The sequence below is a fragment of the Gadus chalcogrammus genome, chromosome 13, assembly GCF_026213295.1.
Source record: "Gadus chalcogrammus isolate NIFS_2021 chromosome 13, NIFS_Gcha_1.0, whole genome shotgun sequence".
In the NCBI taxonomy this organism is placed as follows: Eukaryota; Metazoa; Chordata; class Actinopteri; order Gadiformes; family Gadidae; genus Gadus; species Gadus chalcogrammus.
This window is the reverse complement of record NC_079424.1, coordinates 24,345,301-24,362,293: the sequence shown is the minus strand read 5'-3', so window position 1 is coordinate 24,362,293 and position 16,993 is coordinate 24,345,301. Positions and strand designations below refer to the sequence as shown.

General features: G+C 42.2%; 1 protein-coding gene across 1 annotated transcript in view; it reads right to left on the bottom strand.

Annotated features, from left to right (window-relative positions):
• Window positions 1-7,577: 7,577 nt before the first annotated feature.
• The window catches only part of LOC130401510 (proprotein convertase subtilisin/kexin type 5-like), an 81,580-nt gene continuing 72,164 nt past the window's right edge, over window positions 7,578-16,993 (bottom strand). The window contains exons 20-26 of the mRNA XM_056605319.1: window positions 16,616-16,852; window positions 15,965-16,195; window positions 14,681-14,858; window positions 14,363-14,580; window positions 10,381-10,481; window positions 9,694-9,901; window positions 7,578-9,373 (exon numbers count right to left, since the gene is read on the bottom strand). Of these exons, the coding sequence (XP_056461294.1) occupies window positions 8,925-9,373; window positions 9,694-9,901; window positions 10,381-10,481; window positions 14,363-14,580; window positions 14,681-14,858; window positions 15,965-16,195; window positions 16,616-16,852 (1,622 nt within the window). The 3' untranslated portion in view covers window positions 7,578-8,924. The remainder of the gene's footprint in view (window positions 9,374-9,693; window positions 9,902-10,380; window positions 10,482-14,362; window positions 14,581-14,680; window positions 14,859-15,964; window positions 16,196-16,615; window positions 16,853-16,993) is intronic.

Sequence of the window (16,993 nt, the reverse complement as noted above, 5' to 3'; positions counted from 1 at the left end):
CGGTGGATTGCACGTATAATTTGCGCTCTGATATCTATGGAAGCATATATGTAGCAAAATTCAAATGTCAATGCAATTTGGAATTCCATTATGCATTTGACAATGCATTATGCAATTTTATAATGTAATTTGTAAATACGTTATTCAAAGTGTATTTTAAAATGCAAAGTGACAATGCAATCCTCAATTAAATTTGCAAAAGTTCTAACAATACAAATAGAATAACATTTTGTCAAATTCTTTGAGTTCCTTTATACAAATTGAAAAGCTATAGCCTCCCCGTGATTGCAATCCACTTCGCCACGCTCCGTGTGTTGCGATATTCAAATGACATTTCAATCCGCAAAACGGAATCCAAAGAGGGAATCCAAAGAGGAATCCAAAAAGTCAATATGCAAAGTGGCAAACGTATCAGCCAATCAGCGTCTGGGCGGGAACTACGTCACTTGCTCGTAATTTCCTTGTTCACTTCTAGTTCGTATGTGTCAGGTCCATGGTCACCAATGGTGATTATTGATACGCTCCGAAGTTTGGCCGATGATGTGGAGAACAATCGTGTTGAAGACACAGATGCAGTAGATAGAGTGCGTGTTCTGGGAGATAGGATAGACGACTTATCCTCACGGGTAAGCTTTGACGCCAGTGTGGTATACACAAAGATTTCCCAAGTGCTACAGGCACTGGGTGCAAAACATAGGGTCGGGAGACCCACCGTCTCCACCCACTCCTCACCTACAAAGCTCTCCACAACCTAGCCCCCAGTTACCTCTGGGACCTCCTCCAAGAATACACTCCCTCCCGCTCCCTCCGCTCAACCTCTGCTGGACTACTATGTATCCCCACATCACGACTCATTACAATGGGTGCCCGGTCATTCAGCTGTTCAGCACCCAGGCTCTGGAACTCCCTCCCCCCACACATAAAACAGTCTGACACAATAGAAAGTGACGTAGTTCCCGCTGGTGGCTGATACGTTTGCCACTTTGCATATTGACTTTTTGGATTCCTCTTTGGATTTCCTCTTTGGATTCCGTTTTGGATTCCGTTTTGCGGATTGAAATGTCATTTGAATATCGCAACACACGGAGCGTGGCGAAGTGGATTGCAATCACGGGGAGGCTATAGCTTTTCAATTTGTATAAAGGAACTCAAAGAATTTGACAAAATGTTATTCTATTTGTATTGTTAGAACTTTTGCAAATTTAATTGAGGATTGCATTGTCACTTTGCATTTTAAAATACACTTTGAATAACGTGTTTACAAATTACATTATGAAATTGCATAATGCATTGTCAATTGCATAACGTAATTACTTATTGAATTGCAAATTGCATTGCCATTTGAATTTTGCTACATATATGCTTCCATAGATATCCAAGTACCCCTGACTGCAGCCCGCAGACGGAGCCCACATGGAGGGGGCGGCACTCAGTCCACATGGAGGGGGCGGGCACTCCGCCCACATGGAGGGGGCGGGCACTCAGTCCACATGGAGGGGGCGGGCACTCCGACCACATTGACGATGGAACAGATTTCCGCTGCTCTTGTTAATGCAAGAGTAAACGGTAATACTATGTTAAGCTAGCGGGAGCCCATGCTGTTAATTAAATTATACAAACAGATGGTACGGGAGTATTGTGACTGGGTATCTTTCTTGCTGCGTACCATGGAACTATTATAAAGTTAAGCATAGCCTAAACGACTTGCAAATACATTTTCTCTTGTTTATTTATTTTTTTCGCTTAGCTGTTCCACTCATGGACCTATTACTGTAAGGTTCCACTTACAGTAAGTGTTCACGTTACAACCGTTCGCCGTTGCTCCATGTTTAAATCACAGTGCCTTGTTCGTGACCCGTTCACTAACTGAAAAAGTGCCCCCTAGTGATCTTTTTTTTTTTTTACTCAGTATTAATAGGCCTACTATTGCTGTTTTCGCTTGACTTTTTGTATTTCTCTACTGATTGCTTCGACAATGCAACATTAAAAGTTACTAACAGCGACTTCACACAGAAGCTCTGGCTTAGGGCCCCCCACCGCCCTTGGGCCCCTGGGCATGTGCCCGGTGTGCCCGTGCAGTAATCCACCCTTGCCTGTAAACAATGCAACGTGTGCGAATTCCTGTACCCGTCTGTCTGTGAGAGTTACAGGCCCAGTAAGAGCCAAAATAAGATTTGGGGAACTATGAAGCCTGGGACCCAAAGGTATGACCTTAACAGATGTAATGTGAGGAATAACGAAGTGACCACATCTAAGGGCAAAAAATTTACCTCAATAGACATAATGAAAAGCTATGTGTGAAGCACATTAAGTTACACCAATCACAGGAGAACTAACAACAGTCTTTTTATCCAACAAAACAATTAAAAAATAACAACTACAAAAAATAGATTGTAAACTATTAACATAAAAGATAAATCAATAAAGAGTAGAACAAACAAAGTCTCAACGGGGGGGGGGGGGGGGGGGGGGGGGAACACACTGACGCCTTCCTCAGTGAGGTGGACGCCACTCTCGCTTCACGCTCTGTCGCCCGACATCGCCGTCACCGCCGCCATAGCTGCCAAGCGCCGCCATTATGCTGCATCATCAGACTACATTGGAGTCGTGTGGCGCAGGCGTCACGGGGAGGGGGACGGGGAGGGGGGACGGGGAGGGGGAGAGGTGTTTGACTCAAAAGAGGCAAACACCTTCAGGTTTCTCCTGTCCATCATCTCCACACAGAACAGTTCATAGTCAGTATGTAATCTGAATGAGAATTGGAATGGTTTCCACGTTTCTTCCTCATCCCCGCCGTCATGGGACTTGCGCTGTGTTGATGCTGCCATCTGCTCCCAACCTTCCATCCCAATGACCTCTGGGAGAGAAACGCTGTCCTTGAAAGACTGTAACTGGCACCATGCTGCTGCCTGAATTGTGTCCTTCAGGACAACATCATCTTCCTTGAAGAAGAAAGAAAAATTATTTGTGTCTGTACTTGACACCCTACTCTCCCAAAACCACAAAATGGTATGCAAACAAAGGCTACTACTACTGATGAGTTTTCAGTGACAAAAAACACTATTCAACTAGTCATCAGACTATTTCATCTGGCTATACATACAACCTCCAGCATTACACACATATTACATACCAGGTTCCCAGGTTCCAGTTCCTGGTCTTCAGTTTTGTCTGGAAATAAAACAGATTGTTGTCTGTAATGTTGAGTAGGCTAATACAATGGAATAATAAAAGTAGGCCCTAGTAGTGCAATAGATCAGTCATGGAGTAGGCTATAACTTGTATATTGATGGTGTCTCTAAAAGTCAAAGAAAACCAGTATAAACATAAAAGCAGTTTTCTACAAAAAAACATTGCAGCGTTTCGGTTTTCTATTTTTCGGCTGCTTTGTATAAGATGGCTTGTGCATATACACAATGTAATTAGACTAAAATAATATTGATATTCGATTTCTGTGGACCCTTATGAACATTTCAAGACCCAACATGAAGTATCAACTCATTGCTAAGGATATCCACAACGACGATAAAGTAAGAATGCACCAAGGGTGGGGGAGGCTATTTTGACCTAAGACACTAGGATATATTTGATCTATATTCACTAAACATATTTATTCCACCGGATGGTTGACATTGGTTGACAAAACAACCTGAGATTCTAAGCTTTCAAACGGTGTAGGCCTATGACATGACTATATCACTCAACCTTATGATGCTGAAAATTGACCTAGCATGTTGGGGGGAACATGCTAGGTGTAACTTAAACTTTCTCGCCGGCGGGATTTGACGATTAAGTAGTTAACAAGACATAATACACAATTGCATGAATATTACTAAATATATAAAGCATTTTGACAGTCTCACTTACTTGCATGTTTTAGGCATCACTCGCTCGGGCGGGCACACTCTAATTTCAGGTAATTTCAGGTACATTTCAGCTAATTTCAGGTCAGAAACGGGATCAGAAATGCTGTTTGACGAGTCCTCAATGTGGACTGAGTGCCCGCCCCCTCCATGTGGACTGAGTGCCCGCCCCGTCCATGTGGGCGGAGTACCCGCCCCCTCCATGTGGACTGAGTGCCGCCCCCTCCATGTGGGCTCCGTCTGCGGGCTGCAGTCAGGGGCATCTCCTGATATCAGCAGTTCTCTCATCAAAAGGGCATGCCATTGTGACCACATGAAATCTGCGGTGAACGCCCGTTGAAATAACCAAAACCGGGTTATGTTTCAAACTTAACCTGCGCAAAACCTGGTCCGACCAGGTTTGATTCAGAGCATATGTTGCTATAGCAACTAACATACCGTGATCCTTTTGGAACGGAAAACCTAGGGTTACAGCAAACCCTGGGTTAACTTACCCGGTTATGTGATAAAACCGGCTTTGTGGAACACCCCACTGTTCTGAAACCGAAAACCCAGAGTTGCTTTTCAACCCTGAACTCTGAGTCAACCAACTCAGAGTGCAGGATTAAACTCAGAGTATGTTAAACCAGCTACCTGAAACAGGCCTCAGGGCAGAGTGGAGCCAGCCAACATAGTAGAACCTGCCTTTAGCCTAACTAACATCACTGAGTCACAGGTCATGAAAACCATCAGGTCCCTCAAACCTTCTAAGGCAAAAGATAGGTTTGGGATGGATTCGACTATGCTTAAAGACCTGGGCTCAGTTCTGGCTTATCCTATTACATTTATTATTAATCAGTCAATATCAATTGGACAGTTTCCAAATGCATGGAAATCAGGTATTGTCACTCCAATCTACAAATCCGGGGATCTAAAATCCCTAAGTAATTATTAATTATTATCGGTATTCTCCCGACAGCATCCAAAATTGCTGAAAAATGGGTAGCTGAGCAGATTATTTTCCATCTTGACAACAGCTCAACCTCTCTCCACCCCATGCAGTTTGGCTTTAGGACCAAACATTCAACAGAGACAGCTACATCTCTCTTGATTTGGGTGGTGTTGTAGGTGCAGTATTTCTTGATCTTAGGAAGGCTTTTGATACGGTCAATCATATTATCTAAATTTAATTTCTGTAATGGTGCAATGAAATGGGTGAGATCATATTTAACATACAGGTCTCAGTCAGTTTCCATAAATAATCAAAGATCAAAGTCACTGCAGTTGCCCACTGGTGTGCCGCAGGGATCCATTCTTGGTCCACTCTTGTTCATTATTTATATTAACGACCTTGCATCTGTGTGTCCTGAGGTTGAAACTATAATGTATGCAGATGTTTTTTTGTACATGGCAGATCCAAGGTAGATGTTGTAGATAAGCTTACTAGATCCATGGCTCAGGTTACAACATGGCTGAGAGACTGTTGCCTGCAATTAAATGTCTCAAAAGCAGTCAGCATGTTCTTTGTAAAACTAATAAACCCACTAGTGACCATCACATAATTGTAGAGGGGGAAAAATTACGAGGTTGTGAGTGAATTTAAATATCTTGGTGTTAATTGATTCAAACCTTTCCTTTAAGACACATGTCAAAAAAACCTGCAATACTACTAAATTCAATATTGCAAATTTTCGTTCCATTAGAAATTACTTGTCTACAGAGGCTGCCAAAATGTTTCTACACTCTATGATTTTTAGTCATCTGAATTATTGTCTGACAAGCTGGTCGCAGGCCAATTTGAGCACATTAAAGTCACTTGAATCACAATACAAACAAGCAATAAAAATTCTAGATAAAAAACCCAAACTCTTCCACCACTGTTCAATTCTAAAAAAAAGTACCAGCTTTTAAGCTGGGAAGCCCTCCAAAAATATTTCAATGTGTGCTTGGTTTTTAAGGTCACTCACGATCTAGCTCCACCACCACTTGCTGAGTACATCAATAGAAGAACAGGTACTGATCGTGTCACAAGGGGATCGTCAAGGGGTGATTGTGTTATTCCGTTACGAAAAAGATTTTTTTCTCAGTCAGCCTGGTCCGTCAAAAGTGCAAAGGAATGGAATTCAATCCCACAACATATCAGGGAACTAAACACATACAAATCGTTTAGTAAGCAGTTAAGAAAATGGATGATCAATACATATACAGTACATGTCAGCACTAAAATCATTTGTTGTTGCATGTGGTCAACACACTATGTATTTTATTTTTTCGCTAGTGCTTTGTATTTTGTGTTCTGTTTTACCTCAGTTCTTCAGTTGGTTCTGTGATGCCCTGTTTTGTGCTGTGGGGTTACGTCCTGTTTATGTTGTTGTTTTTATGTTGTTTAATTGTATTTTCATTGCCAGGGGACTACAGATGAAAAATAGCCTTTTTGCTAATTCTGGCATTTTTAACCCATGTATTATCATGTGTTTTATTAATTTGCACTGTCCCCTTCTTAAATAAACTGAATTGAATTGAAGTCTTGTTGTTCGGTTGGTTGCACAAACCCTTTTAATAAGATTGATTATCCCATTTATTCTACCTCTTGCTTTCCAACATAATAAAACAATTGAAATACTTTAATAATTATGCTTTTTCTTATTCGTATTGCATGCTTATTAAATGTATATTCTGTTTGAGTTCATCTCCCTCCAAAAGTAGTCCCCTTTAATTACGATCTTTCAAACATGTCTTTGACACCTCAAAGGGCATTATCCCGATATACCATGGTCACTTGCCAAAGAAAAGAAATTAAGATCATTCATTTATATTTTCATGCATTTTACAATCCAAATATAAAGTTTTTCACATAAATAGGACAGACCGTAGCTACGACTTGGCAATAGGAGGCATTCGTCCGCTGAGCTATGGGACAGAGCTAACATTATGGATTGTACATATTTATAATTCAAAATTCGTCCCAGCGTTTATACCACAGATACTCTAGGGTCAAAAGCATATAACCGCGTTGTCTGATTACAGTTTAATTCATTTCTCACAATTTACCAGCTCTCGTTTTGAAGAATAATCACCGCGCCATTCGTTTCAATGGGAATCACGACGGCCTATACTTTCAACATAAAGGGTACATATTTATAATTCAAAATTCGTCCCAGCCTTTATACCACAGATACTCTAGGGTCTATAGCATATAACCGCGTTTTCGGATTAGTTTAACTAAACCAGTTGCATATGACACAGCAATGGAGCTTAAGACGTCACGTGGCTTCTTGCGTCACCGACGAGTTTAAAACCGTGTTAAACTCTAAAAAGTGGCTAAACTAGCGACAGAGCAATTGCCCCCAGGAGTCCGCAAACGCCAAAGCTCTTCCCCCCAATCCCTTCTCCTCCATGCTGTGGTTCAGTCTGCCGGCTCATTGTTCAATGGGCATCAGCTCATTTGCATTTAAGCTACAGACACCAGAAACAGCGCATTCTGAAGGAACTGAAACAGAGGGCAATAGCGGTAGGCGAGATTTTTTTTCCTAAAAGCTATTTCCAGCAAACAGCTTCAAAAACATTTTTTCTGGAACTCAAATGTTAACTTGTGAAAACGCCATGATATGTCTCCTTTGACAAATTGCATTATAGATACCTGTGTGTGCGTCTGTGTGTGGGGGTGTTGTTACGCATTACTCATAACATTCCAACTAACAAGCAAACCAAAACAACAAGGTCACTAAAAGTGTTTACTTAAAACAATTTCTGAATCACTTGTGTTATCTCAGCACATCAAAACACATTTTTAAACAGTAAAGCCCATTTTTTTCCCACTCTGATCCTGGGCAATTGTGGTTCAGAGGAGTAACTATTAATTTAAACAATACAGTTCTTTCTGTTTTAATAAGTCAGAGAACACAAAACAGCACATTTATTGGAGCTCTGCTTTTTCAACATAAATGTTAGGCCATATTTGAATATCACATTTATAGAGGCACAGGGATCTGGACGCCTATGGTTCTTATCCCGCTTATGATTTGTGGTTGGAACCATTATATAGCCTGAATAAAAAAAACGATTTTTCCGTTAGGAAATGATGACAAAACTAGAGTGTAGTCAGGTGTTTATTCCTAGATCTGGGAAAGGGTTACTGAGCTTCATGTTGTAACATCAAGGCGTCTTTGTTTGACTCTTCAATGACCAATAGACATTTGTTATTGTCTTTAATTGTAATCTGGATTGTGTTAAAGAGGGAGAACATGGTTGCCATTAGTTAATCCATAATATCAAACCTTTTCCTCAAACAACTCAAGACAGTAAATGTGACTTGGATGTACTAAACATGTTTAATTATTATTTTAAATATGAATTATGTGCCGCTCTATAGCTGTTCCACCCATATTATCTGCAATCCATAGATTGTTCTCATTTGATAACATCATGCAGTAGTTCATCAATGTAAATAAAGTTAACATCAAGTGTTACATAATTTAAATTGCTATTTATAACCTCTAATATTATCACACATTATCCCCTGTATAAAATATTTGTGCAATATTATATTTAAGTAATACCATTTGAGACCAGGTTTCATTTAAAAACTTCATACAGATTTCCCTGGATGAAAAAAAATGAAAATGAAGAATTGACACATTATTTACTTAATAATTTCTTTACCCTTTTTATATTGAGTTCTTAAAGTGTATTTGAGTGGAGTAAGAAAAAAGTTAAACTATAAAAAATAAAAAAAATCTTTTACAATAACATTAGGCCATTAGTTGAATGGCTCAAGTTGCAATAGTGTTTAATGTTGAACCTATCCTGAGTTACAAGTGCTTTAGGTAAGACTTACTATTTTACAGAAATTGCATTGCCATACATCAGCTATGAGAGCCTGGGCCTCTCCTGGCTCATTTCTGACCAATAGAGCATCAGAACGTCGAAATGCATCACGGGATGTGGTGGGCTTCCACCATATAGGAATTGGGGGGATTCTATATTCTCAAACACTTCGTGTCTTCTGCTCCTCTCTCTTTATGTCTCCCCCATCCTTCCTACAGCCGCCTTTAAACCTCTTGAGAGGTGGAGATTGGTCGATCACGGGGATCTGAAGGAGTAGCTCTCGTCGTCGTACTCCAGCTCAACCTCCTCGTCTTCATCCAGGGGTCCGTACCTGAACTTGCGGTACATTGTTCCATCCTGGCCCATGTACACAATGTTCTCCTCTTCCTCATCCTCTTCCTCGCCGTCCTCATCGTCTCGACCATCGCTCTGGACGATGTGGTCGCTGTACTGACCAAGGGACGAGGTGGCGGCGGTCCGCGCCAAGCCCACCCTCCGGCCATCGAGTTTCTGGTAGCCACCGGCCTTGGCCTTGAGGGCTCTGAACACCGGCTGGGCTTTGGAGCGAGCCTGGAGGAGGAGGAAGAGCGTCCCACCAATGGCTCCGGTCAGCAGGACGCAGAGAGCCACCCAAAGCCCGGCCCGGCTGCCCGCCAGCTCCTCAGCTCCCCTCGGCACCACGTTGAAACCCGGGACACAATCCACTGAGGAAGAGAAATTAAGCGTGTCAGTGAGGGGCTGTCGAAGAGGGAGGTAAAAGGCACTGGGCTTGAATCACAATAGATTCAATTAGATTCAATAACACTAAAGAATGACAACTTCAACATGAACATGAAAAATCCCCCCCAAATCCTGTCAATGTGATCGAGCAGTATCAGATAACTGTAGCGTGTACATCAGCATCATTAGGAATGCCAATTGGCCTAATATATGGTATACTCCCTTTCTCTCTGGAAAAACTAACTCCCTAACCCTGGATAATTTGTATCTCTACATGTTCATGCGTTTGCTCATCTTTCCATACCTATGGAGGCCTGGCAGTCGCAACATTCGTACGGTATGGGCTCCCTACGGTCGCTGTGCGTTTCCTTGCTGCAGCAGGACATGCAGCGGCCGTCCTCAGACAGCAGCTGGAGGCTTGGACACACGGTGCAGTTCCATTGGCTGGGGCCGCGGCAGTCCAGACAGCTGGGCTCACACGGCTGGCAGTTTGGCTCCCAATGGGCGGACTCCTTGGAAAGAAAGCGGGTTAGAGCGTTTCCTTGTGCTACACCCTGCGGCCCACCTACCGGGCATCACCTTGCCTGACACACACACAGAGGCCTCAGGATCCAGAACAGGAATGAGCAGCAGGAACTGATTTCTTGGTGGGTGGACTTAATGGACCAATTGAGTGACTGGCAACCATGCTTGAACCAGAGGAATGATTTCCACACTAATCTGGCTAGATATATGTAGCTATAGCTAACGCTTCAATAATCGTGGATAGTGGATTCAAAGCCCCTGAGCCCTTAAAAGAAAACTAGGACTAAACCCAAATCCCATGTGGGAGAGGAGGAAACCTTGAGAAGGAACATGTAGCAGAAGTGAAAGCACAATGGATACCTACCTGCTTTGCAAAAATGATTGAATAGCCATCAGAAAGGGATAGTCACTACATTTAAGAGAACATCTAAAAAGAAAAGTATTTTACACATGCAATGTGGATTACCTGGGGTGTAGCATAAAAACCCAGCATACATTGAGATTCACAGATGCCAACCAAGAAGTCGTATCCTTTGTAACACGATTCACAGGCGAGAGGGCCCTCACCTGGAAAGAGAGAAATCAGCTTCTTCAGAACTGCAACGGGGTGAATTATTTGTCTCACACACCATGACCATAGACCTAAATTAATAATAAATATAACCGCAAGCGGTGATTAACGGGGTAATGCAATACTGTGCCTCGGCTTTCAGGTGAGCCGCAGAGTAATGGCCGAATGTCATCTTCAGCTTGTTGATAATGCTCTAATCGGGATTCGAACCCTCAACCTATGGATCACCTGTAGGCATTATCCCATTGAGCCACTTATAAACCTGAACTGCAGTCCATTCACATGGTGAAAATTTCTATTGATAAGCACACAAGTGAATTAAGGGCTTTCTTAAAAGCATATACCTGAAAAATCGTTGAAATTCTGGGGAAATTAAACATTTGTAGGCAAGAACACTAACGGAAGAAATATAAATATGACAGTTAATTATGAAGGAAAAATTGTTAACGAAGAAGTTCCCCTTAATGCCATATTGTGTCTTGGCAGTCAGATTCTGTGAAACTAATGAGCCGGAATGTTGATTGCCTGATGAATCTCAGGTGCTGTTCAATGTTATGTTACTTAAATGAGTGGCAATGTCATGTTCAGCTTGTTCATAATGCTCTATTCAGGATTCAAACTCTCAACCTAAGGATCACCAATACAAGGCATTACCCCATTGAGCCACAGACATTCCTGAACCGCAGGAAGCCTCATTCACATAGTGAAAATGTCTATTGATAAGCCCACATCAAGAAAACTCCAAGCACACATTTCACAAGAGAATTAAGAGCTTTCTTAAAAGTTTGCACTGTTAATGGTATCCACCTAATGATAGCCGTAAGTTATACAATAACAAAATTGTCATATAGGCAAAATGGGTTGAGTTTTCTATCAAATTGTGGGAAAAGTAAACATTTTTGATTTTAGAGATTTTGAGTCCAGGTCAATCTGGTAGGGAGAAATAATGCTAGTTCATAATTTATTTTAAATAGCGCCCCCTTTGGGTGCAGTACCACAATTTGGATTCATGGGTAGTGGGGGGTATTGTTATCCACCTAATAATAGTCGTATGTTTTTTTATACAGTAACAAAATGGTCATAAGAAAAATGGGCTAACTGCTCCAACTTTATTGGACAATATTTCTCAAATAGAACTAAATAAAAAAAATTCTGTTAGATGATTTTTGTGAGGCTTGGTCTAAAGATTTTATGTGGCGATTTTGGTGAATTTTTGATAATTTTTGTAGCCCATGAATCATTTTATCATGTTTGGCTTCAATATGAAATTGTCTGAAAAGTAATATTTGTTAGGGCATAAGACCCGGGTTTTATAGATGCATCTGATTCCAGAGATTACTATTATGAAATAATTTTGAGTCCAGGTCAATCTGGTGAGGAGAAATAAGCCAAATTCATTGTTTTTTACAATAGCGCCACCTGTGGGTGCAGTACCACATGGACATGTATGTTGTCAAGGGCAGCTTATACTATATTCTTAGAAAGAGACGTCTTCCTTACATGGATGTATGCTGAGCATGGTAGGTATGGTAAATTGTCATTTGTATACCTTGTTTTACCGGGGTTCGCACCCAGTGTCAAACAGACGTTTGCGAAATGACATGTTTACCGTCCAGTGTAAGGCCCAGCCTACGTTGGAGAAGCTGCCGTTTAGATAGACAAACTTCAACAAATGCTTTTTTTCAGATCTAGACGAAAATAATTGCATGGGTATACTATGGCATCTCCTCTCACTAGCCATCATTGACAGCTGAACCTACGGGGTTTTGATGCAAAGTTATAGCGGATAAAACGTGTTGTAAAGCTGTTTAGATGTGCATATATTTTCGTCTTTGGGCTTATTATTATATATTAAAGACCATATAGTCTCGATGTCACCTGGTACATGTGTGCCAAGTTTGAAGACTTTACCACCTCCAGCACCAAAGCGGTGTGGGTGTTTTGGTTGAGTTGTAGCAATTGCATCAAATCTAAGTGGTCTGACCTTGGGGGTTGCACCTTGAAAGTTTTATGTAATTTCCTGCATGTTGTACTTTTCTAGTGGAAAAGGCAGCCTGTTGAGTATGTTACAATTCAACTGCTTATTATAATTTGTGCAACTTTTGACCATGTCGTTTTTTGATATATGGCCGAATTTGTCAAAATTAATAAATAATTCAAACAAATACAATAGGGTTCCTACGGATATTGTAGGACCCCTAATAATAATAAAACAATTATAAGAACTGTTATTATTTGTACTTACTAATATAATGAATCACAATAAAAACAGAGCAGAAGCATTACAAAATAAAAAACATAGGGTGCAATCTTGACTATACAAACCAAACTGGCTTGTAAAAGCACAATTATGTGATCTTCCCTCAGGTGTTCCCAGGGTTCGAGTTAGGTGGGAGCCAGTGGGAGCTGAGCTCCCATAGAGAGAGGTCTGGCTCCCATGAAAGCAGCAAAATCAAATATCTGTGGGGGTCTCTGAAAATACCGCAGCATAATATTGTAATTACAAATAAAGCTATTTTCCCTTCCACATACAGAGTAATATTGACGTTAAGTAAGGGATAATAGAACGCTGGTCATTATTGGGAAAATAACCCCAGACAGGGCCAACCGGACACCGACGCGAAACGGATGTGTCTTGCTTCGACCTGAAGGGGCTTATTTTCGATAATGAGCGGCTACTTGCCAAGTTGCCCCCCGTCAACAACTTCCAGAGACCCCCACAAAGATGGAATTATAACTCGAACCCTGGGTGTTCCGCATGTCAGGTGAAAATAGTAATGTTAGCCAACAGCAATACAATTGATTGTGTTTCAATTTGAACTCTGCATGTAACACTTAAAGGAGACATATTATGGTGTTTTCCCAACAAGTAAACCCTAGTAATTGAGTTCCAGAAAACATGTTTTTGAAGCGGTTTGCTGGAAATAGCTTTTAGGAAAAAAAATATCGTCTACCGCTATTCCCGTTTCAGTCCCTTCAGAATGCGCTGTTTCTGGTGTCTGTAGCATTGATGCAAATGAGCTGCTGCCTATTGAGCAATGAGCTGTCAGACTGAACCACAGCATGGAGGAGAAGGGATTGGGGGGAAGAGCTTTGGCATTGACTCTCTGAAGTCCATGAACCGCGACATGGAGAAGAAAAGGATTGTACTCCGGGAGCTGAGCTGACGGAGCTGGAGCTGAACTGGCGCCGAAGCTAGGTGGCAGCTCCAGCGGACAAGCAGCTCCGTCGGACGAGCAGCTCCGGCTGGGGTAGCTTGGCGGCAGTCCGGCAGCTCAGCTCCGGGAGTTCAATCCCTTTCTACTCCATGCCTCCTCCTCCAGACTTCCCTTCGGCGGCAGCTCCGGCGGGGTGAGCTCGGCGCCAGAGAAAGTGATTGTACTCCCGGAGCTTAGCTGCAGGGCTAGCGCCGAGTTCCCCCCGCCGGAGCTGCTCGTCCGCTGGTCCACAAAATCTTAGCGATGCTCTGATTGGAGGGGAGTGGGGAAGTGGGAGGTAATATTCAAATGTGCCCCCTTCCTACGTAGGAGGGGGCGCCGAAACTGACTCGCTCGTTTGGTAGCTGGAGGCGGGCTGCTTCCAGAAATGCGTATCTCACTCAAAAAATCATGTACAGACTTATTTCAAAGTTTGTATGGGTGTGGGAGCACCATCTACCCACAACAACACCCCAAATCCCAGGAAAAATGCTGTTTTCATAATATGTCCCCTTTAATTTTGTACTTATCTTAATTCCTGTGTCCTTGTTGGAGGCCCAACAAAAGGACTAGCTTATAGGCAAGGACTAGCTGGCTCCTTCTATATCAATCCCTTTCCCATCTTCCCTTGTATTTATAATCTTAATGTGTTAAACTGTTAATAGCACGGTAGCAGGTACCGTTGCAGGTGTTGCAGCTAGGGTGGCACTTGCGGCATGTTTTGGACAAGGTGTCATGGTAGTAACCAAGGGGACAGGCCTTCAGACACCTCCCCGACTGTGTGTGGTACCAGTAATCCTCCCGACAGCCCAGACAGTGGTGGCTACTGGGCCCAGAACACCGGCTGCAGGACGGCTCGCAGCGCTCACAGAGCCCAGAGGTGGTGTTGCTGTAATGACTGGAGAGGACAGGAACAAGGGATCATGCTGTTGAACATGCATATGGATACTGAAGAAGAGAGTGAGTGAGTGAACGTTGTACAGTGTTGGTGCTCTCACCCCTCTGAGCAGCTCTCCACACAGCTCTGCCCATGGTAGAACTGGCCAGGTTTACAGGTCACACACTCTACACTGTGTCGTCCCACACACGACACACAGCTCTCGTGACATCGCTTGCACGCCATCTCCTCTCTATCTCCGTAGTAACCAGCAGGACACTCCACAATACAGGTGTTGTCTGACAGACAAAGGAAAAATGAATAAATTCTGGATTTCATACATTTATGGATTAGCAAAAGTTGTTACAGCTCTTTTGGCTTTTTTAACGGAGCAGAAATGCTAATAGGAAGTAAACATACATTATATTATACATACAAATGTAATAAAACATAATGCAAAAATATATAAACTTTAGCTTCTTTGGATTCTCTTGAACGAGCTTGGCTCACTGTGGAAACATTTTGACGAAGTACTTTTGTTTTCTAATCCGTTTTCTGAAAGAAATGTGTGCAGTTGCATTTGGGCCAGATGATAGCCTGTGTCACTCAGACTTAGCCCTGATGTCCAATCTCTTTTGGGAAACTTCAGTTAAACAAGAGAGTCTGGAGGAATATCCCAGCAATTTGGGCAGGACATCGGATGGCGGATTGGTCTTGACACAAGTCAAAGGGCGGAATGCGCAGCTCGACAGACAGCTGGGTCTTACTAAAAGTCTGATACATTTCGGAGACATTCCTGGAGACATTTCGGAGAAAAGTCTGACACATCCGGACACATTCAGAGTCATTGTTCTATGATACGATATAAAAACATGTTAAAATGTAATTATTTGAACAAGGTTATATCGTATCTGCTCCGTAAATGTTGTACCCAACGGTTGGAAGGTTCTCATCTGTTATCACCATTTGGTTTTATTCAGAGTCATTGTCATTGTTCTGTGATACAATATAAAATCATGTTCAAATATAATTATATTGGTGGTGACTTTTATTCTATGATTTTTCTTGCGTGAGTATTATTTTGTGTGGGAAGTTAATGTTAGTATGCAGTAATTATAGATTGCAAAACTTAGGAAATATGTTGTTTATAGCTCACTGTGTGACAAACAGCAATCACACTGACTGTTTGACTGGGGTTGAACTATGAACAATTATTCAGCTACACCACGGAAACACTTTCAGCTTTGCTGAAACCGCCGTTTGCACGCAAAGACATTTTATTCTCCAGGCCTGCGAAATATGTCAGAAATATCTCAGGGAATGTCTCCAAAATTTTGTCAAATCGTATTCTTGCGCCTTCTAACATGCTAGGCTAGGGTATTTTAAGTGAGTTGTTGGGGCTTACTCAGAAGGAAGAGAGTAGCGCAGTTGAGGCAGCGGCCCTTCCCAGGCCCTGAGCAGCGGTTGCAGAGTGGGTCACACAGCAGGCACTGGCCTTTCTCATCAATGTAGGTGTGCACGGAGCACTGGCTGTACCACACGCAGTGGCCCATCTCGTCTAGACGTCTGTTGTCCTTACAGCTCAGGCAGGAGGAGGACTCGTGGTCTGAGCAGGTCAGACACGACTCTGCGCAGTCTGGGTGAACAACATAGAGAGACATTTAAAAAAGTATTTAACCTTTTGTTGATATGGTTACCTAACGGAAAATGCAAGTAAAGGTTAAATATCACCTTGATACAGGTGATACAACTTGAGCAGCATGTTAACAACAGTTTAGATGGCCACTGCGGCCATTTGAAATACATGCAATATGGCAAAAAAATATATATTATTGATAGTCACGTAAATATGTAACAATCCTTAAAACATCTAGATACTATTCATATTTTCTATCCTAGTATCATCACTACCTGTTCTTTCATTGTCTCTAAAAGAGCTCTTTCATCTAAAGTGACAAAGATAAGGTTACAGTTCATTAAGACATGTGAGACAAAATACAAGTACAAAGCAACAAACAAGTGCATGCTGAAACCTCATTGGGTCCTATTCTCTTACCACGGCATTTCTCGGTGTGCTGATCATAGTAGGTACTCAAGGGACATTGATTCAGACACTCTCCGCAGTAACGCACAGCCTTGGGGTTCTGGCACGATGTGCAGTCGTCCGATTCTGGCCCATTACATGAGATGCAGTTGCCATGGCAATGCATGCACTCCTGCTCGCTGGCATAATATCCACCAGGACAGGCGCCTACACACGTGTCCTGGTGCAGGAAGAAGAACTGAGCACATTCTGGGAACAGAGCGGAGAGTTGAGTCAGCTATAGCTACAAAGTCAGGACATTCTGCAAGGTGTTGAATGCTCCGTCCGTGATTGATGATATTCATAACCTACTCTTTATGTTATTATTATTGTTTAGCAGCACTTGCTAAT